This window comes from Drosophila montana, unplaced genomic scaffold, assembly GCF_035044405.1.
Source record: "Drosophila montana isolate Dmon_TW-CO22-7 unplaced genomic scaffold, ASM3504440v1 contig_3661_1, whole genome shotgun sequence".
In the NCBI taxonomy this organism is placed as follows: Eukaryota; Metazoa; Arthropoda; class Insecta; order Diptera; family Drosophilidae; genus Drosophila; species Drosophila montana.
Genome location: NW_026998547.1, coordinates 53,240 through 80,852, shown reverse-complemented (window position 1 = coordinate 80,852; position 27,613 = coordinate 53,240). Strand labels below are relative to the sequence as shown.

General features: G+C 41.3%; 2 protein-coding genes and 1 long non-coding RNA gene across 4 annotated transcripts in view; 2 read left to right on the top strand and 1 right to left on the bottom strand.

The window, feature by feature from the left end:
* The first annotated feature begins 2,697 nt into the window (after nt 1-2,697).
* Nucleotides 2,698-27,613, top strand: part of LOC135435701 (uncharacterized) — a 52,870-nt gene continuing 27,954 nt past the window's right edge. Inside the window, exons 1-2 of the long non-coding RNA XR_010437414.1 lie at nt 2,698-2,833; nt 19,380-19,451. This is a non-coding gene — a long non-coding RNA (uncharacterized LOC135435701). The remainder of the gene's footprint in view (nt 2,834-19,379; nt 19,452-27,613) is intronic.
* On the bottom strand, nt 20,231-20,934 carry LOC135435695 (uncharacterized). The gene is made up of 2 exons (XM_064692862.1): nt 20,810-20,934; nt 20,231-20,744 (listed from the first exon to the last, which is right to left on the bottom strand). The coding sequence occupies exon 2, from the start codon at nt 20,731-20,733 to the stop codon at nt 20,284-20,286; it is 450 nt and encodes a 149-aa protein (XP_064548932.1). The 5' UTR covers nt 20,734-20,744; nt 20,810-20,934; the 3' UTR covers nt 20,231-20,283.
* Nucleotides 26,789-27,588, top strand: LOC135435699 (ubiquitin-conjugating enzyme E2 D3). 2 transcript variants are annotated; one of them, XM_064692867.1, is made up of 2 exons: nt 26,789-26,889; nt 26,968-27,588. In XM_064692867.1, the coding sequence occupies exon 2, from the start codon at nt 26,978-26,980 to the stop codon at nt 27,575-27,577; it is 600 nt and encodes a 199-aa protein (XP_064548937.1). In that variant the 5' UTR covers nt 26,789-26,889; nt 26,968-26,977; the 3' UTR covers nt 27,578-27,588. The 2 variants fall into 2 exon arrangements, with proteins under 2 accessions (XP_064548937.1, XP_064548936.1); XM_064692866.1 differs by having other exon boundaries at nt 26,794-26,889; nt 26,945-27,588.

The window sequence follows — 27,613 nt, the reverse complement described above, 5'->3', positions numbered from 1 at the left end:
CCCGGGATGATTATTGCATTATTTCTGTTAATAAAAGATCACTAAGAAGCTTAAGTTTATTTTAGATAAATTATCGCAAGCATAACTGGAATTCAGCAATTCTTAATGGGCGACAGTCACAACTTAAGCTTCTTAAGTCTGCATTTAGTATGCTCTTTAAATTGTGCAATTAAAACTTAAAATGCTGCAATAACTTAATAGATTAGATAAATAGTTCCGTTGACTGATCCAATAACTCACTTATTCGCCGCTGAGGCTGAGGCTGATGCTGATGCTGGAGTTGCTTATCAAGTCATGAGATTTCAATGCATTTAATTAGCCATAAAATGTCTTTTGGTATTCGCTTTGGCTATCGCAGTTGGCAAATAAAAATACCTCACTTGTTCAATGTGGATGCCCGATTAATTATGAACAGCTGAAAGCGCGCCATTAACATGAAAAGTCAAATCTATCTAAATATTTGCCATAGGCAACGAGCTCGCCGGGCTCCACTCGCTCCTCCAACTCCAGCATTCAGCTTCACCTCTGTCGGCCTGCCTTCTTCTCTGGCCGGTCTTTTGGTCTTGGCCAAATGTGCAAGTTGGCAAGTCATTTTTATCGCCCCGCAGTAATCTGAGCTGCACGAACAAACGGACGCACGGACGACGGGACAGACAGATGGACCGTACGAAAATATATAACATGGCATCATTTGCTGCGAGGCGCGCGTTTTCTTGTTGTACAATAGTCGGTGTACCGCCTCCTACTACCCGTTGACTCCTCTTTCATGGCTGTCTCCTTTTGCTGTTCCTCCCTGTCCCACCACGCTGATGATGCAACTTTATGGGCCACAGCTGATCAAGTGCTAAAGTCAGTGCTGACCCGACCAGTTTTATGGACCGCCATAGAATATGTTGCCAAACAAGTTGCTGTCGGCACAGTCCTTTAACTGGGTCACTATGACAGCGATTTTGCAGTCAGCAGTAGCCTGCAGCCAACTAGCAGCAGCAGCCGCAGGAGTCTCCTAATTAATACAAAAGACTTAGGCAACGAACTTGAAGTGCTCTGCAGCGTATATACATATGCTCTTCAGCTGCTTCTGCTGGCTCTGCACGGAATTTGATTGCACAGTCTGTATATTAAAGTGATATTTCCCATAAAGCCGCAAACGCAGCCTAATTAAAACAAAAGACTTAGGCAACGAACTTGAGTGCGCCGCAGTGAATCGTTTAGGCTCTCCAGCTGATGTTTCTCTACATGGAATTTTATTCTTATTTATTTTCTAAGCATTATCGCTCTACATATTAAAGCCTCAGAAGTTACCTAATTAAAACAAAAGACTTAGGCAACGAACTTGACGAGCATCTCAGTGAAGTGTTTATGTTCTTCAGCTGATGCTGGTTGCATTGAATTTGATTAGGACGAGCGCAAAACATAAAGTCACATAAGCCACCTAATTAAAAAAAGGACATCGAATGAATTAAGATCTGAAGCTTAGTCCACATTAAATTTGACTTGACTCATTACAAAACATATTCTCATACAAGTTTGATATTCTCTGTGGAAGATAAATGAACACAGCAGCTCTTGCGCATCTATCAAGTATATAAATATGATTACTCTTTGGACACCTTTTATGCGCTGGCCAAGTACCAGCTACTTAGTCGAGCTGCCCCTGCCTGAGCATCGACCATGTTGGGGTTCAGCTATGAGTTTGATTGTCATTCGCCGGCGGCACATCCTGCCTGTTCTGTACGTAGTCGAGGCTTGTTGGCTTGCAGCTTGTTGTCTTTATTAGCGCTGCGGCCATAAATCAAAGAGCCAGCTCTCTGTGCCGTTGACGGCGTCTCACATGTGGCCCTGGCCAGTTGTCCGTCCATCTGTCGGCCACGTACACTTTACATGCGCCTAGGCTACGTCGCCTGACCGGCAATATTTCAATATTAATCCAACTGCCAGCGCGATGACGAAGTGTGGAGCTAACTTTCCGCTCAAGTATTTGTCTAGTTTAGTCTCAGTTTCAGTTTCAGTTTCAGTTAAAGTTTGGCATATTTTTCGCCAGGCGCTGCAAATTGTTTACTTGCCATGCGGCTTATAAAAAATAGAAAATAAAATAAATCAATTGGTCTTGCTGTTGCCTTTGTTGTTGTTGTTTTTATTGTTGTTGTTGCCGGCAGTTAGCTGGGCTATTACTCAATTTTAGCCCGCGGTGCCATCTGTGCAACAGGGTTTCACGAGGAGCCAATAGAAGGCAACAGAAGGAGATGGAGAAGGAGTAGCCTGGGTTTCTGGTGCCCAACTTGACGGTCCTTATATGGCAAATGCCTACACATGTCTGCTGGATAAGCCGGGCAGAAAAATTAATTGTTCGACTAATGAAGCAGATGCCGTTGAGCTCTGTAATGATGTAACAACAATAAGATCGCAGAGCTCAGATACAAGAAGGAGATGTCAAGATCTGTTGAACTTTCAAGATAAATAAAGTAAACATGAGAAAGATTTGAATGGATGGTTTTGTATTTAGAAAATAAAGTATGGATGTGCAGAATGGTAACTATTTCATAAGCTGATGCAATAACATGTGGTGGAAAATTATGATAATAATGATTGGATAAATTAACAATTAAAAAAAATTATAAATAAGTATAATAAGAAGATTCTAAGTAGCTCTTGAGAAAAATATATATATACAAATCTTAACTCTTGATATAATAATAATTTCCGGCATATCTTTTATAATAGTATATATTCTCTGATTTTAGCGCAAAACTGAACGTAAGACGTAAACAAAGGCATTGACTGCCAAATACCTAAATGTTTCTTCAATATTGGCATGCCCGCAGAATATCAATCGGTAAGTCTATATCTATGTTAAAGGTTTTGGTAGATCAATCGGAGCTAGTCAGATTTAGCATTGATTTAGTTTTGATTGCAATCATTAGATTGAATCAATGGCCGCTTAGTGGAGGCACCCAACTGCGTAGACATGTCAGCTTGCGCTTTATTGTGGCCATGTCTTTAGTCAGAAAAACGAAAAAAAAAAAACAAAAAGAGAAACAGACTCAACCTCAGGCTCCAAGCTCGAAACTCGAAAAGTAAACGCACGTGCCGCACAAGTGAAACAACTTCATTTGATCATTTGGGCTCAATGCTCGGCTGCGACGGCGTCGTGTAGCACAATTTTTGACATTTTTGTGGCGCCAGCAACAACAACAACAACAATTCCATTGACATGCGTCAAACAACAATCAAAATAGGTTCGTTGTTGTTGTTTGCGGAGGGGAGAGGGGAGGCGACTAGAAAAACGTGCGCTTGCCATGTTGGCCATTCATTATGAACTCGTTTTTTTTTGGGGTACGAGAAGCTCCACAAAATCTTTGGGATGTCGGCTGCCAATTAAGCGAAACCGAACCAAACTGAGGTGAAGCGAAAAGACATTGAGACAACTCCATATGGCAATGTCGCTGTGCGTTGTTGTTATCGCCAGCTCGAAAATGAGATCTTACCCATTCGCTTATGAAATCCCAGAAATCATTAGCGCCCGCCGCCCGGCACTACGTGACACATTTGCCCGAGAGACATTTGCCCACAGATCCCAGCGCCAGCTGATGATAAACAGCGACCCAAGGAAACAGATCGAGCGAAGAAGTTGTTGTTGTTGTTGTTGTTGTAGATCGCAGTCTGGCAACGCTTATGAATTATTGAGTTGTTTGTTGCCGAGCTACTCGCCTCTGGCAACTCGTCGAATGCTTTGTAAATTAATTAAAACATTTTTGCATTAACTTCGACTCTCGCCTCCAAATCCGACTCTGAGTCTGAGTGCTGCCCATTTTTGGTGCTGTTTGCCGAATCGCAGCATTTAGCGAAATCATTTTCGCGAGTAATTTTCGCCAGAGTCTTTTTGGTGGAAATCAAACCGAATAACCGAAACTTGAATGCAAAACAGGCAATTTCTGTGACTGGCGGTGCACTTTTTATTTTGTTTCTGTTTTTTTTTTTGGTAATAGTTTTAGTTTTTACTTAGTTGCATTTTGTTTTTGTTGTCTTTTGATTTCGTTCGGCCAGGTTATTTGACTTTCAAATGAGCTCGAAGCGAGCTTCAGGCCGCAGTTTTTATGAGTTTTTCCGCAACATTTTTCTAGTGCTGTTGCTGCTGCCGCTGCTGCTGCTGCAGCGATTTTTGTGGCAATTTGCAATGCAAAAATGCCAAACGAAACAAAGAAATGTTTGGCCTGCCAGCAGACGACAATAAAAACCGACAGTTGACTCGTGTTGCAAGATATATTGTGCCTAATGTTGTTGCTGTTGTTGCTGCTGCTGCTGCTGCTGCTGTGGCCGCTGCAACTGTTGTAGTTGTTACTGCCTAGTCGCTGACAATTTGATGTGGCACATAAAGCAGCATCGAGCAGCTGCTATGGGCCGATCTCTATGCGAGCTCAGTGGGTCAACGCATCCCCAAACAAACCGCCAACAAAGGCAACCACAAATATGAATAATTACGAGCACTCTCCGGCCATATAATGGGGCTTACCCGATAATATTTATGGTAGCCGAAATGAAGTTGTTTTGTTGTCGCCATCGGTAGCAGAAATGTGCTTTGGCCATTTACCAAACATATTACCACAACAATGTGCCGAGCATTAACGGTGCTTTCCCATATGCCGCCGCGACCGCAAAGTGGCAAACAAATCGCCCAAATCCGAATGTTGCACACGTTTCAAACCAAACCATATGCGAATGTTGTCAACATTGTTCGCAACGAAATTCACATTCGGCGAGTCGCACATGAAATATTTGTAACACATTAGCGCAAAACGTTTTCTAATGGCCGCCACATTTATTACCACTCCGGGGATTTTTCTCCAGCGCTGGCGTGCCCCTACTTTATGTATATGTATATGAAAAACTCATATTTCATTTCTGCCCGCTCATATTTGGTTACCATAATTGCGGTCGCTGCAGTTAATAGAGTTTTCAAAGTTGAATATGCCATAAGTCGTGGGAGAGTTGAAATTAATGTGCGTGTGTTGAAATGCCAAATAAAACAACGATTAATATTGGAGAATTTGAAGTTTCAGGATTATCGATAACTCATGCTTGGAATCATCAAATCTTTCTTTTTATCGAAAGTGGTTGTCAAAATAGGTAAAATAAAAACGTTGTTTCAACGAAGATTCTATTGGTAAATAAAGAAATAAAATTATGCTTTAAATCGACTTTGGGCCTAAGAATTCATAAAATACGCAAGCTTGGAAGGAACCATTTTTCGGTCAAAAATCATCTCAAAAAAGCAAAAATGTTCGACATCTTAAAAATACTTTTTCGCCAGCAAATGCCCCTTACAAACGGCCATAACTTTTTCAAAAGTTTACCGATTTTTATGAATTGGACCATTTGACCAAAATGGTTTGATCTCCAGACTCATTCTTGACCACATTCAAATTCAATTCATTGGCAAAAACAATTGATTAGTCATTTCTTTTGAATTATATCGTGCTTAACCCCTTACTCATTTTAGAAAAAATATGTTGTTTGAATTTGAATCTTAAAATTTTATTTGTAATCTAATATAAGCGTAAAATACAGTCGCCAGTGAACGCCCTTATATCCTTTCAAACTTCCATAACTTTGCAAAAACTCAATCGAATGTGAAGAACAAAAACATTTTGGACATGGCTTCAACTTTTCAACTCAATTATTTTCATTTCAAAATAATACACATCTCTTATTCAAAATTTATTTTGTGGCTCCAGCTTTAACCATTTTAGATAAAAGAAATTTATAGTATTTAATCCGGACTAGATACCATTTGCTATTTATGTCAGCTTAAAGTTGACGTATTTTAATTAAAATTGAAACCCAATCAGTTTATCGACTTGAGCAAACAATCAAAATATTTATTAGCCTGTAGCAGCGGTTAGCTTTTATTTTAGATTTTCTTTTGTCTTAAACAACTTTCCCAACATTATCGCGCAGCTTGGCTGCTGAGCGTGTCTCCAATTTCGTTTGGCTGCGCTATGCACATTTCACATTCCATGGGCCAGCCAGCATTGAATGTGGCTTGCATAAATATGAGCATAATTAAATAAATATTTACACACTTTACTTACTTAGTAACTAGCTGAGATTTGTGCCTACCGTTTGCCACTGAGGATCGGACTCTCGATGTGACACTTGTTTTCATTTGGCGGGCAAACTTGTTGACCAGCTCAGCTGTTGACCAACCTGTCGCGGCTAACGAAGTCAGGGCTGACGCTGCTACACGAATGTGGGCTCCACATAAAAGCCTAAGAGCAGATCTCTTTTAACTGTGTGAATGCAGTGAAATTTTGTGCTGGTCCAATATGAAAACCAATATGCCACCGATTGGGAAAAACAAACAAGATTGTTGTTTGCCGATACGAGCGGAGAGTGAAAAATGTTTGGAGCGTGTGATTTGCCGGGCCAAACGTTTTTATGTCAGCTTTTTTTATTGTTGTTGTTTATTGTTTCAATTAAAGCGTAGCAAAGTTTGCCGGAATTATTGTGCAGTGACTGATCGCAGTCGTCGCTGTCGCAGTCACAGTCTTCACAAACCCAATCACAATCACAGTTCCAATCACCGTCTTATTCATTATCAAAATTCCAGCACGCTTTATGACGTTGCTCAGTTGTTGTTGTTGTTGTTGTAGCTGCTGTACTGATTTTTGTCCAGATTATTCATGGATTTCTTTGGGCTGCTTTTAGTTGTTGTTGTTGTCTCTCTTTGGAAATCAGCTTTCAGTTGATTTTCATTATACAATTCTCGTTGGCTCTGTTGTTATTTTTATGGCGCAAAAAACAAAAACAAAACCCTTTAAGAAAAATGTATAAAAATTAATTTCATTTTTATTATTATTACTTTTATTTTTTTATATTCATAAGAAATGCTCATTGTAAGCTACCGTGCCGAAGTGCTTGACATAATTTCAGTGACACAAATCGAGCGAGTCACAAGTCGCAAGTCCCCCCAAGTAGATGAAGTGCGCGGCGTGCTCGTTAATTTGTCAGTCAATAATAATTCGTGTGCGGTTCTCTCTCTTTCTGTCTCGCTCTCCCGATTCCGGGGCTTTATAATTGTTGAATGATAACTGCAGCCATCGATCAATCCAGCCCATAAATCTGTGCGCTAAACGAAGCTCAAGCAACGTGCGACGTGCAACGAGCTGAGAGCCGAGAGCTACGAGCTACGGGTAAACGGCAGTCCAAAGACGGCAGCCGGATTGTTTCCCCTGACTGCCAACTGAATTACGGCGACAGAGTGTTTGTATATCTCTTACCCGTCGTGCGACAGCCCAAAGATTTGCCATGTTCCGCACGATCTGCTGTTATGTCCATGTACAGTTGTAGCTCGCCACTCGAATCTGTTGTCCGCGTTGCGGAGCGTTGCAGAAATTGCCAGCTGAGCGCATACTTTTCAAACTAACTTTAATTAAAGTGTGCGCTTTAAATGCCGACATTTGAAATTTATTGGTTTTTTATGCGCAGCATCCTTGTCCATAGCACCTATGTCCCCCCCACCTCTGCACCCCAACCAGCTTTCCCCTCCTCTCATAGCATTTTTATTGCAGCATTGTCTGTGTTTATATATCATTTACGAGTTAACTTTTTAAATTTACACGAGAGACAGCTTCAATTGTCCAATAACCAGGTTTTATTATACAAACACATAAAGTGTCACGTTTATTTCTATGATTTAGTAGAACTTTTGTTGGCAATTGACAGTCAAAATGATATTAACTCAATAAAGAGGATAATTAGATGACTAATCTAATTGCCCAAGCTGTTAAAGTTGGGATCCTGGCTTGGATTGGAAACATTAAGTTTAAGCTTTCTTAAGTTTTATTGAACTATTTCATTTAATAAATCTTATACTTTTTACTCGAATCGTACTCCAATTATTTAACGTTATTTAACATGTCACACACCATCATAAAGATATTTTGCAACACTGTTCGTCTTATTATCCACAGCCATCTCTTGGGGCTGAACACCGAATCATACATATTTATTCATTTGTTTTTTATACTTTTTACTCCAACACAACTCCCGTTTTCAAAAGAATTCAAATCCTAGCAGCTTTGTTTTCCGCTCTGCGTAACCATGTCATCTGCCACATCAAACGCACTTTTCAACACTGTTTACTGTGTACACAATTGCCATCGTTGGAGACTTAAAAATTAACTATTTCTTTAAATAGAATTCCTATTCTTTTATTTCTTATGTTTTTTATACTCCCTACTACAATACAACTCTCACTGTCAAAAGAATCCATACGCCTTACCGCTTTTCTTAGCTTTTCGGAACCATGTCAAATGCCATCTTAGCGGCACTTTGCAACACTGTTCGTCACAACAGCCACTGCAATCTCTTGCGGCTTATCAATGTTACACTAATTGCCTCTGTTCTCGACATGTTATATACCAACACTGACCCGGCTGCACATAACCTCAAGCGTGCGCAGTGATCACGCCGTGCATAGCCCCTTTACCCCAGCTCGAGTCGCAGCCCCGGTCGCAGTCTGTGTATCGAAATGCCCCTCTCAGTGATCCAGTTACAATTTGTGCAGTTGCATTTTCGTTTAATATTTTAATTAAAAGCCGAACGTGGCGCTCCACATGCCGCCAGCAAGTCAGCGATTCAGCGAGCCACCAGCGAGCCAAGCTCAGGCAACAGTGCAACCAATGCAACCAATGCAACCCGGCTGCAACCACTTGGCTGCAGGTGTCGAAGGTTGTTCGCCCCCGCTCTGTGCTGCAGCTCCCCCTCGCGGCTTCGTGCTCTTTACATGCCGTGTTAATCACCAATAATAATTGTTAAACGCAAATCGCGCGCCCAGACTCTTGGCTGGGTGGCTGCCAGGCTGCCGGGTTGCCAGGCTGCCGGGTTGCCAGGCTGCCGGGTTGCCAGTCGGAGGCTTTTGGCGTTTCCATGAATTATGAACAACTTTGTTTTTGGCCAAGAGTCTGTGCGCGTGCGTGTGTTTGTGTGTGTGCGCCACTTGGAGACTCTCTGCATGCCTGCTGGTCATTTTGGTTATGCGATGAAATAATTTAAATATTTGCAGGCAACAGCAGGAGCTGGCAGCGTGCACCCCCAAGCGTGTCTTATGCAATGCCTGCCTGTTATTGGGCTGCCCATTGAGAAGCAGCCGCTGCTGCCCCCGTTCAACCGCTGCACACGTGAGCCCAGCCAGTTGCCAGTTGGCAGTTGCCAGTTGAGAGTTGCCAGTTGCGAGCTGCTAGTTGACAGCCCACGCGTGGCTCTGCCTTATCCCATTTACCACATTTACCATTTTTGGCTATCGACATCGACGAGCGCTGGCGGCCAGCCTCCAGCCTCCAACCTCCAACCGAGCCACAGCCGAACCACTCCTGCTTCATCTTCTGCAGCTCTGCTGCCGATGCTGCTGCTGCTGCTCTTTCCGCTGCTGCTGCTCTGCTGCTGATGAGGCAGCCCAGCTTAGGAGACGACGTCGACAACGTTGCGCAAGTCTCGCCTCGCCAGCCAAACGTCATGAGAGATTCTCAGATATATTTCATTTTTATGATTGTGTCTATTACCAGCAACCACGCACGTTTGCCTTATTTTGTGTACCCTAGAAAAGCGAGTTCCTTACATTTTCCAATTGCCCAAGTAAACTTCTTTGTTCTGAAAATTTAAAAAATGCATATTCTTACAGAGATTTCTTTATTGAACACATTTTTGGCTTACAAAAATTAATATTTGAAATGCTAAAAATCAATTTATTAAAATTATGAAGACCAGGTTTTTTTTAAAGACGACTTGAAATATTGTTTGTGTCTATTTTCATTTTTCTTTAAAGTATACTTAATGTATATAAAAATCTAAATAAAGCATTTCGAAAAACATTCAAGGATAAATATTAGCATTATTTCGCCTTTGGTTATTTTGTACTCCGTACACCAACAACCCTTAACTTTAAAATCTCTTTAAGTCTTAAAGTTTAAAATCTAAAAGAAAATTTGATCTTAAATCGAAGAAAAGAATTTGTGGTCTATTCATTACTTGTGTACTAAGAATATATATTTCGTGGCATATTTTCTGTTTGAATACATTTTAATTTATGCTTAAATTTATTTCAGTATTTTTTGATGCCATTCTATATTTCTTACGCTTCTATTTCCAACCCCAATCTATTAGAGTATTCAGAGTTCGTAAGATTTCTGTTCATTTTGTTTTCTTGTTCAACTGTGCTGTTGTTGTTGTCATCGTCGTCGTCGTCGTTGTTAATGTTGCTGCTGTGTCTGCAGAGGCAATATTTACAGCAGCAACATCTACAACGGCAACAACTTTTTGAGGTGTTGGTAATTGATTTTTGTAATATCTTAGCTGGCACTCTTTTTTGTTTGGCTTTTCTCAACAACAATAACAACAACGACATTGGCAAACTTCCGAGATGTGTCTGCGACATCCGCCGCCGCAGCAGCAACAACAACAACAGCAGCAGCTACAACAACAGCAACAACAGCTGGCGAAAAAAGGCGCGCAAGCGTGCGAATTCAATTGCTCAATTGCAGAGCTAAGCTAGACAGCCTCACCCCGCAGGCCCAGCAATTCCCCACCCTGTGCCCCTCGGGTGTCCGAGACGCCTGCGCAATGGCTTGTGAGTTGTTGTTGATGCAGTTGCTGTTGCTGCTGCTGCTGCTGCTCCTTTTTATCCGCTGTTTTTTATTGATTTCTGTGGTTTAGTTTTTGCTTTATGTTTACAAAACAACAATTTCAAGTCTAGATATTTTCGTAGCTGCTCTTTTATTGCCCAAAAAACGTAAACATTTCTTACAAGTTATTGTCTTGAAAAATGACTCACACTTTGGCCCAACAACGATTCGGATTTTGATTCATTCGGATTTGGCAAGCATTCAGATTTGCAAATCGTGGGAAATCATTCAGAGTGTGAGTGCAGATAACTTTGACACACACCCGCACAACAAATGACGCCAACACTCAACAGCAACGAAATGGAGAGTCAACTGCAACTGCAACAACAACTGCGACTCGGATGCAATTGCAGTTGCAGTCGCAGCCGCAGTCGCAGCTGAGCCCAACTTTGAGTTGGCCTGGCCAACCTTTCCAATTGTCATAATTGTAATCGCTGTCATTTGCTGCTCGTGTCGGGGCGCTAAATTCTATTAGTTTTACAGTTTACATTTAATATGCATTGCAATATGACATTTCCAGACATCGCAGAGCGTCTCAAGTCTATTTGTAGCTATAGCTGTAGCCGTATCTATAAATGTATCTGTATCTGTATCTGTTTGTGTGTTCGCATTGTGTGACATGTCAAAGTCGCAGTCACAGTCACAGCGGTGGCTGTTGTCGCCCGCGTGACACTTTACACACACAATAAATCAAAGTGTGCTAAAAAAAAAAACTTAAGGAAAAAACTATTGCAATAAATGAGAAAAAATTGTTTATAAACTTATGACACATGAGAAAAACTACATAGATTTATACTCTGGCCCAGCACTGATGGAACTCTTGATTGCATCATGATTTATGATGGAAAAATTACATTATAGCAAAGGAGAATTTATTTATTAGCGAATTATGGTATTGCCGGAAAAATATTGAAGATACTGATGCGCTCAAAAATGGAATTTTCCTAAATTTGGAAATATTTTTTTTTTCATTTTTTAAGAAAATTTTTGATAGCAAATTTCACAAAATGAGATACAACTTTTTTGAGTGTATATTTAAATTCTATTTTACTTCTGACAGCTGTCTAGCTGAGGGTTTATGCCATCCGATTTGGACCGAATTAAAGGCAACTTAAGCCTTGCATCTGGTTTCATCTCTAGCTGTAATTGATTTGCTTTCTAAGCTGATCAAGTTCAGCGATTAGCGATTTAGAGCGCTAGCTGTAAGTGGTTTTATGAGCTGACACTCTCTCTCTCTCGCATCTAATATCATTGCCATATCGATCTGGGATTTAACTTGGCCGACAAGTTGACAACAACTTCGAGACTCTCGGGCGCTATAGGGCATCCATGAATAATGCAGTGATGTCAGCGTCGCAAAAGCCCAGGCACAACTTATGCAAGATCGTATGCCAGAGATATGGTATGTGGCATGTGTATGTCACCTGTGCTGGAGCCCTATCTAAATTTCAATCATAATTTCGCTGGCTGCGGCAAACACTTGACATGGATATGCTGGATACATATGTATATTTCACTACTAACCATGCGGCGATTTAAAGCCCACGCTACGTTGACCGCAACACACATTTTTTTTTTTTTTTGGTTAAGAGCTTTTGTTTGCCCTTTGGAGGAGATGGAGGGCCCAATCTATGCCAAAGATTTGAATGTGCGCATTATGCTAATTAGCGCCCAGCCAGTTGAAAGAACTTGCCACAGTGATCGGCTATCGTTTGTATCTGTTGTTGTTGCTGTTGTTTCCGAGTTTCGATCAATAAAAATTATGCTAATTAAATGCCATTTCATTGATGGAACATAAAAATCCACACGCCACGCATGTTCTCAAGCCAAAGACCCGAACACAGCGGCGGCACGGTGAAACTCTTGAGTTCATTCACAAAAATATAAATGCTGTCTGTTTTCTGTTGTGCTGTGTTTAGTCGCGGCTGCGAGGCGAGGCGCTCCTAAACATGCCCGTTAACAAATTCTTACGCAGCATAAAATAACATTTAGCGTGCCGGGTCTCGAGGCTACGCGGGGCCTCCAGCTGCGCCTGAACTTGGCCAACTTTGGCAATGACTCACTCTGGACACAGCCGGGCCAGGAGATGAGCCAAGTAAAAGTGTGCCAAGTGGCCAAGTGGCCAACTGCCAACTGCCAACAGCGACTGGCTCGAACGCAACGGAAGTTTATTTGCCCGCATTTTTAGCCACATGAAGGTCACGTTTTTTGTGCACTTTTGGCCGCCTCAATCAATCAGCGACTAATGAGATGACAGAGAGATAAGGAAAGACACACAGCGAGAGAGGGGAAAGGTAGCTGGGGGGCAAGAGCTGACCGAAGGTGTTGCAATTCCAGCAGCCTGGGATTGATTGCAATTTCACTTGGCTCAAGAATCACACAATGTATTCAGCCTGAAGTGCTATTAAAATTATGATTTATGTGTGATGAACTTTTTTACTTGATTCATAAATCACTTGAAGCACAGAAACTGGTAGCCAATTAGGTGAGCAATTGATGCTGAGCATCTCTTATAGCCAAGCATTGAGTTAGTCAAGAGATTGCCACTTGGCATTTGTGCCTAAGTTTCTTAGCTAAGAAGCTAATCGAAAGTTATATTGCTCTTCAATTTCGAGAGCTTATACTAGATTTGTATAAATTAGTTGGATTTATATAAATCAGAAAATATCGCATAGCTTAATGTAACATAAATGGCGAGTTTGCTCAAAACATCTTAAAAAGCAAAAAAGTTGTACCTACAAGAACCTACTTTTGTACCGATCGTTCTTATGACAGTTATTGGATTTAGTAGTCCGATCCGGTTCCGACATATTTACTGCCTGCAATAGAAATAAGTTTTAAAACTGAGAGACTAGCTCGCATAGTAACAGACGGACAGACGGATGAAAGAACGTGGATATATCAACTTAGCTGTAGATACTGATCAAGAATATATATACTTTATGGAGTTGGATATGTCTCCTTCTATGCGTTACACATTTCATGACAAAATTCCAATACCCTCTACAAGGGTATAAACAGTTAAATATCGCTGAAGATGAGTTCTATATGTGACTAGCTATTTGCAACTCATCCAAGAGAATTCGGGTTCCAAACCGAGGCTAGTTTATGAATGTCATAGCCGTCATAGCTTTAAAATTATATCCTATACCAATAATAATAATAAAGAGTAAAAAATAAACTCTATTAAAATTAAAGATTTTATCTTACAACAATCAACTATAAATCTTAACATTAAATACTTGTTTGCAAAATGTTTTCTACAAAAAAATTAAGACGTATTAAAATATTTTGTAGAATGCTTAAATCAACACTTAATTTCAATATGAAATTTCTTCTATCAACTATATATTAGTTTCAATATTGAATTTCTTTCACATATTCATTCTTTAAACATATTCATTATTTAAAAGCCTCTTACCCCGCAAGAAGCTTATGCTTTAAAAGTATATTTTGCCTTAAAATATAATTTTTTGGAAGGCGTTTAAATAAGACATGATAATAGGATTACCTGAAGGTTTTTTCTCTATTTCTTTTTATAGCCTTTAGCTTATACTAAATAAATGTGCTGGTCTTAACGATCGTGAAGCTATTAATATTTAATATCGTGATCTTTTATTATATTAATTAGCATTTCACTTCGAACAGTGTTTAACATAAGTGGGCTATCATTGGCTGATATCGGGGCTTATCATTACATGCGTTAGCTGTATTTGGTTTTGCACTCCAGCTTTTAAGTGTAGAAGCAGCTGTTTATCTGCGGCTGGGATCAGTTGCGGACTCACAGACTGCAGACTCCACTTATGTGGAGCAGTGTATAACAAAAGCGACACTCACGTTGTCTCGAGCTCGTTAATGTGTCGCCTTTAAATTGCCACACATTGAAAAATCGGAGCTGGGCTAGTTTTCGCTTTGGCTTTTATCTGGCTGTGTCAACGCGGCAAAGCGGACGGTAAGCGGCTCCTGGAACTGCAACGTGTGGCCAGCAGCTAGCATCCAGCGGACATGGACAACAGCCACTGGGCCAGTTGCTGGCCTGGTGTTGATCAAACGTAAATGTCAAACCGAATGACAGTTTGACAAATATTGACGACGCGTCGCACGACGCACACTGCCAACTGCAGACTGCAGACTCGTGGAGCTCTGTGCAACTGTGGTCCGCGCAGACGGTGTTGACTGTAGTGTAGTGCAGACTGAAACTGCAACTGCAACTGCAAATGAAACTGGGACCTGCGACTCACGACTTGGCGGTGGTGGTGGTGGCTCCTGCGGCGATAAGCCGGCAGTGCAGGCACAGCTCCCCATAGGGTAATTAGTATTTAAGCTAAAGACTTGGCCTCCACTTGCCACGGGAGCTGCTAAATATACTCGTATATCTCACAGATTTCTCAAGCGGCTTTGATCTGCACAGATAGCCGACGACGCCGACGACGCCGCCGCCGCCTGGTCACCTGGCTACCAGGCTAGCAGGCTACCAGGCTGTCCCAGCTGCCAGCCTGAATTGGCTGCGGTTGCCGCATCGTGGCCCACTTTGCTTGCGGGCCGCTTTCTGATTTGTATCTGCGAGATACTCGTACTGACATGCTTTTAGCAGCATTATAAACATTTTGTCTCGCCGACCTCCCCCTCCTCCTCCTCCTGCTAAGCACAAGCAACAAATTGATGGCGCAACATTTTTGCTACTATTTGTCATCAAAGCGCATTCCACGAACGAACATCAACAACAACATCTGAAATAATAATCGTATAAAAAATAACTCATTTTCGGTGCTCTTTAATTGCTTTTGATAAATCGCCGCATAATCCGCTTAAATATTTATGTGATCATCTTTTTTACTCATTTATTTATAAGTATATATAAATATTTTTTTTTCATATTTTTTGATAATTTTTTAGCGCACTAATTAAACAAAGGACACGCGGCAGCGAAAACATTTTAAGCTTTTCGAGATAGTTTTTAATGCTTAAGACCTCGTATAAATTCGCATTTGTCTGGCAGCTGTGGGCCAAGGGGTTGGGGCCTAATTAGCGTGGGCGCTGGCACGCCCACAACTAAGCTAATGACTAGGGCTATCCATCATGCGGCAAATGAATCGCATCCACAAAATTTCAACAGCTTCAGCGGCATGCCGCGACGCTGCACGCCGCATGCCGCACGCCACAACAAATTTTTCTATTAATTCGGCATTAAATTCGATTTTTCAATTACAATTGCATTGCAATTGAATTGAATCTCATTGAATTGAATTGGACGCGGCTCGGGCCTTGCGCCAGCGATTATTGATCAATTTTGTGGAAAAATTACAACGTTGACCATTAAATTATTAACTTGGCCAACCTGCGAGTAAACCTGCTGAGCCAGCATGTGTGTGGTGTGTTGTGGTGTGGTTCGGTGTCCGCGTCTCGAAGCTAACTCATTAAATCAGCTCCAAGTCCAAAATGTGGCTCAGCGTCTCGTCGCGCCTCCTTAGTTCAATTATAAAGCAATTGAATTAGTCTTTGAATCAAGCAAGTGGTTCCTTCAGCTCTGACTCTGATTCACTTTGATCTCTCGCCAATCCATCAATCAGCCACATCCAACGATTATGTAACTGAAGCTGCCAATTCCCAATGCCTTTATGTTTTCTTGTTTTTTTTTTTTGCCAAACCAAATGCGTGAGTTTCAGTTTTTATTTTGGGCTAATTATGTGAACTATGCGGCGTGATGTGCAAATTTTTTGGCATTAGACTTGGCTGGTGGCTTGTATGTAAATTAGGTTAATAGTTAATTGGGTTAACTTGATGTTAGAGTTGAAGGCGTACAAATCGATTACGAAATGGCTTATGAAATACGATTGAGAATTCGCAATTCAATTCTCAAACTATGTGAAGGTTATCCAAAGGAATCGATGACATCATGCAAACACGTGCCTTCAATCGGGCATTATCAGCTTTCGTAATTAACACAGATCTTTTAGAAACCATTTTTAAATTCCACTTATTCTTCAAAGTAATATTATTGTAAATCTGATTCTCAGTTTTTGACCCCAAAAATTAACTTCCCATTCAGAGCTCATCCAAATATGTGCCCTCCTATAATTATGTAGCGCCTCGCAGCGTATAAACGAGGAAACCAGAAATATTAACCCCCAGTTCAAGTATTGCGTGTCTTGGTTTTATAAAAAAGTAAAAAATACTTGCCCACCTTTCAGCCACATATCCGGCACGCGCCTCGTAAAAGAACATAAACTTCATTGTCGACAAAATGCGTAATTATATCGGGTTCATCATGAGATAGTCGAGCCAAAAAGTCAGACGGTCATTAAAACAACCCCAGGCTGTGTTGGACACAAAAACAATTTTGCGGCACAGTTTTAACACCTTTTTGGCCCGAAACACGCGCCGCACTGCAAACAGTTTGCACAACTGGCCGACACAAGCCAAACCAACTGCCCAACTGGGCGAAGAGCTTCTGAAATTTATGTGAAAAAAAGCGAGAAATGGGCACAAATGGGAACTCTTAGCGTGTGGAGGGAATGATGGCTGCGATGGCTGCGGGGCAGGCATAGAGAGCTATGCATTTTATTTTCATTTTCATTTAGTTTTCTTTTTTTTTATGTATTTTGACTCATCATTTGCCGACTGTGAACTCGAGGAGGACACGCGACCGAGCGCATAATTTAATTTTCAAGGGTTCCTCGTGCCGCGAGGGTTGCGCGTAGGAGGGTTGCCAGCCCTCTAGGACATGCGTGTGACATATGGTTAATGAAAACGTTAACTGATGACCTGTGGAACTGTGGCGACTGTGGCAACTGGCAACTGCAACGAGGCCAGCCACATACGTTACTGACATTATCATTAATTAGCAGGCATTAGGAGCAGCCCATTGGCCCGAGGAGTGTGATAAATGTCTCGCTTTTGAGTTTAGCAGCGTTTAGTTTTGAGCTGGCGTGCAACAGTCATATAGCTTCGATGGCAATGCCGATACCAATACCGATACCAATGCCGATACCAAATGCCCATTCCATGTCCAACGTCCAACGCATCTCTTGCCAATGTGAGTCAGCCCGGCTTTGTTGTGGGCTTTTAATGCGGCTCGCTCGCCCATGTGCAGCTCAGCTGCAGCTCAGTTTAAGGTTTGAGTTTGTTTTCCAAGTGCGAGTGCGAGTGCGAGTGCTTCGATGCGACACTTCGCATTCGCATTCGCATTTCGGCTTGTCGCTCCATGTAATTGCGCTTTGTTTGCCATTTGATGTCATGTTCTTGGGTTCTGCTCGGTTGGTGTGTAGGCCGCCAGTTGGCTTGCCTCTGACTCTGACTCTGACTCTGCTCCCAATGATTGTGCAACACGCAATTGGCAATTGCTCATGCGGTTGCATGTTGTTGTCGCTGCTTCTTTCATTTGCGCTGATTTGCCGCCACCATTTGCATGGAAATGTGCACAAAATAACGCGTGCTCTTGGCTTTGTTTATTGCCACTTCTCAGCCAGGTCGCAGAGACCCAACAGCCAACACCAACGACGCGTCGCGTTTATTTTAGCCATATTGCTGCAAATTATTGCGGCTCCTTTGCCAATCCAACGGATGTGCGCAATTTGGCCAACTAACTGTTGGATTGTCAACTCGCTTTATGCCAAAAAAAAAAAAAAATTGCTGCTGCCGTGGCTCAAATTTATGCTAAGGCCATGTCCGCTTAAACTGCAAATAATATATGAAAATTGTAACATACTAGGGCGGTATTACACTTATTTTCAGCATGATATTAGCCGTAATTGAGGATATAAATGTAAGAAAAAAATACGGAAAATGTTGTAATGTCTGCGTAATTCCTTCTTTCCTTTTCTTGTGAAGACAGGATTATTAAAAAAATATAATGTAATAGAGACAGCATCGACAGAATTTAAAACTAAGTCTAAAAATATACATATATATACGTGGTATGAAAAAGTCCATCGTATAAAGAATCAAATGTTGGAATTGAAAGTGGAGTTTAAGAAAGTTTGGGTAGACTAAAGCTTTCCATGGACGGGAACTGGATGAAAAAGTTATATCTAAAATCTTAAGTATAAAACGGGGAAGGCCTAGTAGTGCCCGCTATATGTATGTATGTATGTATGTATGTATGTATGTATGTATGTATGTATGTATGTATATTTCTATACCAATAACAGTCCAATTTGTCTTGTTGCGTGGCAAATTTAAATAAGAAAACGTATTTATTGAAGCTGCCCTCCTCCTCGATTCTCAAAAATGCAAGTAAGACTTGCAGACTTCGCCTATGAAATAGGCGCAGGCGGCTTCAACGCTGGAGGCTGAAGAGCCGAAGGAGCATGGCGGAGTAGCAGGAGGAGGACCAATGGGCGGAGGTGTAGGCGTATGTATGTGTGTATGTATGTATGAATGTATGTATTTCTGTGTTCATGCATGTATGTGGTTATATATACATATATACAAGAATAATGTTGCCAGATTTAGATGCGAAGTTGATCTAGAGTCCAAACCAAACTCTTTTCTGGTAACTACCCCTTAGCCTTACTACGCGATTCTCATAAATTCAAATAAGACCCGATTTTCTGAATTGATTAAACGTGTTTTATTAACGAGTTGTATTTACAATATAAAAATTTCTCTGCCTATGCTCTCTTGTGCTCTATCATCTTTCTGTCTTTATACCCCGGTTTTTTTCCACTTTTCTAATGCTCTCTCACTACTTTATTCTAGGGATGCTGATATAAAAGTGTCTTCCTCGCATTACAAGATGACAATAAGTACGTGTGTATGCGAATTGTTTGGGTAAGTGCATATATACATATTTATTTTATTGGGCATAGGTTGCGATATGTTAAATCGGAACATACTAAATATTAAATGATATTTTGAGTTTAAAAGACGAAATATTATTTACACTTTCAAGCAAAGGAAAAGTACTCATTGTATATGTTTATTCTGATTAAGCTTCATCCAATTGAAACTGGTAATTTAAACCAAATTAACCCACCTACTTCATAAGAACTGTATCCTAAGTCGCACACTCAGATATACTCCATTCTTGTTAAGATTCTGACTTGTGGCATCCCATACATATTTAAGGGTATATTGCTGCTGCATTCGGTGGCAATCAATTTAATTGAGATTGATAGTCGGGCAACTTCCGTTTCATTACACATTACATTCCGAAGAAGAATTGTCTGGGCTGGCGATAGTTGGCAGCTGATAAGCCGCCAGAGCCGCCTGCGTGGGCACAGGTTGCCAAATGACATACAGAAAAAGAAGAGGGGGGGCGGGCGTCAGATCTCGAGATCTGGGCCCTGAAGATTTATGAGCCGTGTTATTCCGAGTAACTCACACGTCGCTGCAACCTCTGACTGCCGGCTGCCGAGTGCCACTTGCAGTCACAGTCTCGCACATTTGCGGTGCATTGATTTTTGTCACTTGGGCAGCCGATTGGCATCGCCATCGCGTGCCAGGCAATTAATCATGCGGAGGCGCAACGCGGCGCAAATGACAGTCCCTGCGAGACAGATGAGGAGCATAGGAGCATAGGCAATCCAAGAACTTGGGACAGGAAATCATCGTGGGGGCGCCTGTCCGGCGAACGATGCAATCGATTTATTGAACGAAATGTTTAGCGTCTAAAAAACAGAAACCGTATGATTCTAAACAGCTTTCTAATTCCCTGATGGGGATTACGGCGGGTCAGCTGGGCCAGCGATGGCGACTCTAGCAGTGCGATGCGTATGAAGAGCGACAACAGGCGCAGTGTCAGCACATCGTCCACCTGGCCTTCCCCGTTCCCGTTGCTAATGCTGACCGACCTGGCTGTGGACTGCGCCTCCAACTGCAGCCAGGTGCGCGCATCCTCGCGTTCGTTCAGGCGCTGCTCGACCACAGCCACAGCCACAATGTTGGTCCTGGCTGTTCCTGCTGCTGCTGCTGCTGCACTCAGTGGCACCCTGGCGCGTGCGCGTCGTGGGCGTGGCCGGGGGCGACGCGCACCCCTGGACTCCACCACGGGCCCCGCCGAAGTCACAACCTCACGTAGCTTGCGCAGCCGCTCGCTGCGTCTGGGCGGCATACTTATCACGGCTGTAAAGCATCGGTTAAAGCATTGAGTCTGTGCTGCATTTGAATTTGAATGAGCCAATTCTTACTTTTCACAGCTGTTTTTTTCGTAAGCAATTTTTCGTATATGCTCGTCCTGCGTAAGTCTCAATGGGAAATGATTTTGGGGCTTCGCAAAGTGAAAGGCAAAGCTTGCTTTGAAAACATATTGTTTTTGTTTTTATATTTTTCAATTGAGCTGCGAAAGTTACAGCAAGCATTGTTGAAACAATTGTTGAATGAAAACCTATCGAAACATCAATATATCGATTTTCATCGAACTTAACTCGATATTGTTCATTTCGATGTTACAATGTAAATCGCTAGATTTTTAGAGAAAATATAATCTGTTGATTCCTGTTAAAAGTCACAAATCATTTCATTGGTTACTCAGCAAGTTGAACCAGCCGAGGGTTAACATACAGAATATACAGACTTTTAAAATAAAATATATATAGATTTTAAAATCTGTCTCATGCCGCTCATGTCGACTCTACCATGCAAAAAACTTACTTCTGAACGGTTGAACTGAGCTAATGGATATTCGAGGGTTAAAAAAAAGATATAGAAAAAATAAGAAAAGACTGTTGATTACTTGTTAAATGTTGTTTCTAATTGCTTGCAATTTTGTAGGAGAGCTCGATGCATCGATGTCGAAAACTCCGATAAATTGAGACATCGACTTATAGCTTAGCGATTTCTATCAACACTGGTCGAAACTTATCGTTAGCTCAATAATATTATTGACAGAGATTATAATAAAAGCGTATATTCAAAAGAAATTTAGCAGTCAGAGCTTTAACTTTTCGAAAGGGGCTACTCACTAGCTCGCCAGAATTTTCTATTACATTAATGGATTTGTGCTTGGCCGTAGGTATTTTAAAACGCTCTAAAATTTTTCAAGTTAAATGCATATTATTATTAATTTATGTATGCACAGAAAACTTAAAATTAGAACTTTATTTTGAGTGAGTTATGACTAAGATTTATTTTAATATTCGAAATTATTCTTGGTTTGTTCCGTTTGGGCTGTCTTCCAGCTGAGCCTTTTGTTGTGCTTTTTGTCTTGAGGCATTGGTTTTAATGAGATTTGGCTGAAAGGCCATAAGTTTATGCACAAATGGTCATTATTTTGTCAGGCACGACTTAACGCTTTGACAAAGTAACTGTACACTTAGCTGGCCGGCAGCCAATTGGCCTATTGAGCCTTTTGCGCCTGATTATAATGCTTATTATTATGCCAACACAGCTGCAGACCATTTGTTGTCGCTCTTGTTGTTGCAAGCAGCAAAAAGCAACAAAGCAAGCAGTTGTTGTAGGTGTTCAATTAAATATGCAAACAGCTTCAAATGTGTCTCGACTTGACCGAGTTCAAAGTCAAATTGGCAGCGCCACGCTCGATTTATTTATCTGTATCTGCGTTTTTGTTTAGCCCATGCATATTTCGATATCGAAAAGTTCATTGCCAAATGCAGCGGCAGTCGTCGCCACTGGGTCGCCAATCGACCGATCGGTCGATCAACTTCAGTCTGCAGCTGGGTTTGAGTCACACGCCGGCCACCAACTGCCGAGTTGCAAGTTGCAGCAACCCCAACCTCCAATTGCCGGGGCTGTTGTCTGTCGGGGCCTGAGCACGGTACGACGTTCAATTTGTGGGCGGCCACGGATCAAATGGGTTTTTTTGTTGCTCTCATACCCTTACCAGGAGTCCCTTGACTAAGGCAGATAGTGCCCTTCACTGTAGTTCCAATCTACATACATAATCTTTATCTCGTGAAGAGTATTTTTTCTTTTATCAAATTATTTTTTTATTATTTTTTAATAACTTCAAAGAAAGATAATAATCCGATATATAATATATAAAAAAGTAAGCCTTATTACAAATGTAGTTAAATTTGCATATTATCTGCAATATATGAATTTTTGCTTCGTCAAAACAATTCTCTGACTCACTGTACTCAGCGCAAGTGCATTTAAACTTCGGCTTTTGTGTATTTCGCTTTTCCTTACTTTTTTTTCTTATTTATTTATTCTTTACCTTTTTTCGTTATAAATTCTAACCATATCGTTTTCATTTTGATTTTGATTTAATTTACGGTTCTCGAGTCAGCGCGGACACCTTGAATAATGTTTGCCTATTTATAAATATGAATTACGAGTGTTTCTACAACAGATTAGAGCTACGTATTGCCATTGCCGGGGCCGCATTTTTAATTGCTAATTAATTTGCCCGACACACACCAAAAACAATAATGCCAACAGATAGGCAACTTTTTCAATTATACAAACACCTGGTTTTACTCCCATTTATTGTATGCACATTTTTCATATTACAGATATAATTAAATTAAAGCTTAAATGCATTTATTTATTTGCCTCTGTATGTGTGTGTGGTGATATGGTTAGCAGTCACTGTCAATGCGTGGGCGCTTGACAAATGCTAAAAACTATCGGTCCTGGTTGCCAACTCCAGCTCCAACTCCAATTCCGCATCCGACTCCGGCTCCGAGCCGAGTCCAAGTCAGACTCTGACTCTGACTCTGGCTCTGTCTGTGTGGCTCACATTAAACAGCAATTAAGCTTAATTATAGTTGTCGCCGTTTTTAGTCAGCGTTGTTTATGTGCAACGTGTATGCAAAGTAGTTGCTGCAACACGCGTCGCCTTGCCCCGCCCCGCGCCGCGCTGCGTCTTGTCTGTCGCCCGTCTGGCAACCATGGGCCAGTTAGCATTTTGGCGAGAGGAGTTCCTGTTTACGGTTTTTGGGTTTCGGTTGTAGTGCCTGCGGCTGCGCCCCTCTGTCAGTCTGACAGGCAACACACACACACACACAGACGGACACGAGACAACAACACACGATACGACACGACCGAAACACGACACGAGTGCGTCCCCCCATTTGCTAATGGGCGCTTTTGTAAGTTTCAGCTGGCTTAAAATGGATGAACCCGCTCGTTTGTGGCATGTGTGTGTGGGTTAACCACGCGAGTGCTTGTTGTGGGTGTCTCTTGTGCCACAGCTGGACGCGGCCTGCCGGCCTGCCCCCCTGCCTGCCCGCCTGAAAGTAAAAGTTGTTGCGGAAGCTTAAGAAGTTGGCCAAAGAGTGAAATTCCCAACTCAAAGACCGAATCAGAAGAATTTCTAGAAGCTTTATTCAACATTATATTGTTCTATATTTGCATTGGAGCTGTCACCCAGCAATACGCTCATTCGACTCGCATATTCCAATAACCGAAGCGCAATTCGAAACGGATTTGAAACGGGCAACGAGTTTTAATGAAGTCATTCAGGCAAGGGGAACGAATTCATTCATATATGAATTATGTAGATAGGGTATGTCCGAGAACAACAATACTGTTCAGCTAAAAGATACCGAGTCGCACAGCAAGAGGCACCCTATAACTATGTTAAATGTGAAATAACAGATATATGAAAATAACAAGATATAGATAAAGTCAATCAAAACCACCAGTCTTCTTTAAAAGTTCAAGATGAGCTTTGTAGAATATCAGATAAGAAATATTTTCATGTTAGACTTTCTATACAATTTCAATCAATGTGAGTCGGACTTACAAGCAAATAGACACCGGTTCAAATCCATCAGTGATAGTTTTTTTTATAATTTTTGATTGTTTCAATAATAAATTGAAAAACAACAAAGAAATGGTAATTGACTGAAGTCTAGATAAATTAGAGTACGTATCCGCATTAATTGTCTTCCTATATAAACGTGTAGTATATGTAAAGCGTTCCACTGACATATTTACCAGATTCGCATAATGCTACACCCACATGGGGATTGAATTAAATGCAAGTATTTGTATGCACAATTTGGCTTTGTGTTTTTTAATGATTCGCCTCTTAAATAAGCAGAACAAAAGGCGCACAAATTAATTGAAAATAATAATAAGCGATATCAGTCCGGGGGGGCAGGCACACGCGATCTGACTGAAATCGCATCAATTTCATATGAAATTCGCTTTTGTTCCGACTCGACTTTCAAGTGGGTGCACTGAGAAAACCTTTGACGGCGACAGCGACAGCGACTGCGACTGCGATTTGTGCATTTATCAATTTGTGGGGTCCTCATACCTACACGTACTCTGCATGTGTCTGTTGATGTATCTGTATCTGTATCTCTGTCTCTGGCTGTAGCTCTGGCTCTGGCTGTTGCTGTGCGTTTTTTATTACGTTTATCTAGCAATCTTAAGCCAATTTAATAAGCAGCTTGCCCGCAAAGTTGAGCTGTCAGTGGTAACATGATTAATCAGCGCAGCGCACAACAATTGAAGATACTTTTGAAAGGGATAGATATACACAGACACTGAGAGAGAGAGAGCGACAGAGAAAGAGATGGTCTGTACTCAACGCCCACGTAGGGAGCTTAAACTGAAGAGAGTTTTGTTGATGGATGCCAGGCAAAGTCATGTGGCAAGCGTTGAGTGGGCAAGCTCCGTCTGTCTGGCGAGCGGAATCCAAGGGCTTTTCCTCAAAGCACGATCTATATGGCTGTACGTACTGGACCATCTCGAGAAGCACGCGTTTAGTCGCAGGCCAAGTTTAAATTCAACGCAGCTAAATGAGTTGCCCAACACGTGTCTAAGACTTGACAAATGAACTGGTTTTCTTTTAGTGTTTCCTCCGAGTTCTCCGTACGCCAAGCTCATAAATAAATGAGCCTCATAAAAATCAAACGATTTATAATTTCAAATGGGCGCACAACGACAACAATTTTATCGCCGCAATCAAAACAACATGACGCGTCGAAAACAAGCGAAGAAAATAAATAGAAAAAATCAAATGCAGTCAACAATTGAAATTATTATTTTTATTTCTGAACAATTTTCAAGCAGCAGCAGCAACAACAACAACAACAACAGCAAACGTCTCGCATTTGCTTGACATGTTTGTTTCGTGTACAAAATATTTTGATAATGATCGTTGCAGGAATAACAACAAAACTCAATTGAGTCTTTGGGTCTACGACATGGGGTCACACTTATCGGCTTTGCATGCTCATCTAAATGAAATTATTGTCTCTTAGTTATTTGTGGTTCATAAATTTTGTGGGTCTCTCCAACAAAGTCATATGCGCATGTATTTTTTTATTATTTAATAACCTAACCGTTAACTGACGTGTGGAGTTTTCTTAAAGACTACCGTCCCCCTCCCACCAACGAAAACTGCTGCCAAATTGTGGAAATCTATTGACAATTGCCAGAGAAATTTTCAAAAGTGAACATTTGCCTTGCCAGGCACGTATTTGGGAAATGTTAATAATCGTATATGAAGTGCATATGATTGCAGGAATTCCATTGCACGTGTCCAACACTGGCAATGAATTGCTGATTGAATCGACTTTAGCAATTTGGGTACAAAGGGTCAAATTCCACGGGAATCTAGCCTTGGCATTTATCTGACAGCTTACATTATTGATCCTCAAACTAATTTAGATTTTCTTTAAAGAAATTTAAATAAAATCTAAATCGGTTTCAGGAATCCGATTGCTATGCTGCCGAGTTTTTATATTATTATATTAATATAGTAAAAATTGTAAAATATTTGAATCTCCTCTCTAATGATTACTTGGAGAATAAACTGATAAAATGTGTATAAATAAAAATACAAAAAAATAACAGAACAAGAGTTATCCAAATGAAAAATCTTTTATATAAATACATATATATATATATAAGATCATAAAATCGCAACAATTATATATCATGATTTTGCTTTGTGCCTCTTCAGACTTTGATATATTCATATTTCGTTATTTTGTTGCTCGTTTCCACTTAACGTGAATGCTTCCACACTCAATCGAAAACGCATGAATACGCTGTAGACTGTTTAACAGCACCAAAAAACTATCGGCGGAAGTGCTGACGATAGTAATACTATCGATAACAGTAAACTTTAATATGGTCGTTTTAAAGATCAAGGTGTAAGCTTTATGTCTCGACATCAAATACTCTTTTATTAATGGAAACTCGCAAGCCAAAGAAAGATGCTTTTGTTTTTTGCAATAAAGGCAACCCTTGAATTTGACGGCTGTCATGGGTTGAGTCTCACAGCCGTATTTTATTTAATCAGGAACTTTTAAAGGAGACGCACGCGTTCAAAAGCTGTGTCAAGGTATTTGTTAGCTGATTATACTTAAATTTATTTATTTATTTTTTGTTTATGCAAGGTGATTTGTTTGTTATTTGGTAGTCAATATAAGATGTTTCCAGTCCGACGTAGCGAGCGCCTGCGCAGACGCCAGCCACCGCCGGATTTGACAGCAACTTTTGATGGGGCACCAGAGTCCGAAGAGCCTGAAGCCCAGGCACGGCGTCGTCGCATCTATGGCAAGCTGCTGCGCAGCGGGATGACCGAACGCCGTTTGGGTCGTGAGCTAGCAGAGATCAAGCGTAATCCATTGGCGGGTTGCAAAGTGGATATGTTGAACAGCAACTTATTCGAGTGGATTGCCGCGCTTGAAGGGCCCCAGGGCACACCCTATGAGGGCGGGCTCTTTCACATGCACGTCACCTTTCCGCGTGACTATCCGTTTACTCCGCCGAACCTAAGGTTCCTAACCAAAATCTATCACTGCAACGTGCATGCCGATCAGATCTGCGTGGAGAAATGGTCTCCGGTCCTAACCGTGGGCAAGCTGCTGGTGTCGGTGCTCACGCTATTTGTGTCACCCAATCTACAGGATCCGCTGAATCCGGCAATAGCTAAGCTGTATATGGAGCATCGCGCTGAGCACGACAGCATAGTCCGCGACTGGACCAATCGCTTTGCCATGCCAGAGGACATCAAACCCATTCTCTGAATGGATGCTTTTTTTTTTTTTGAATAAACGGAACTG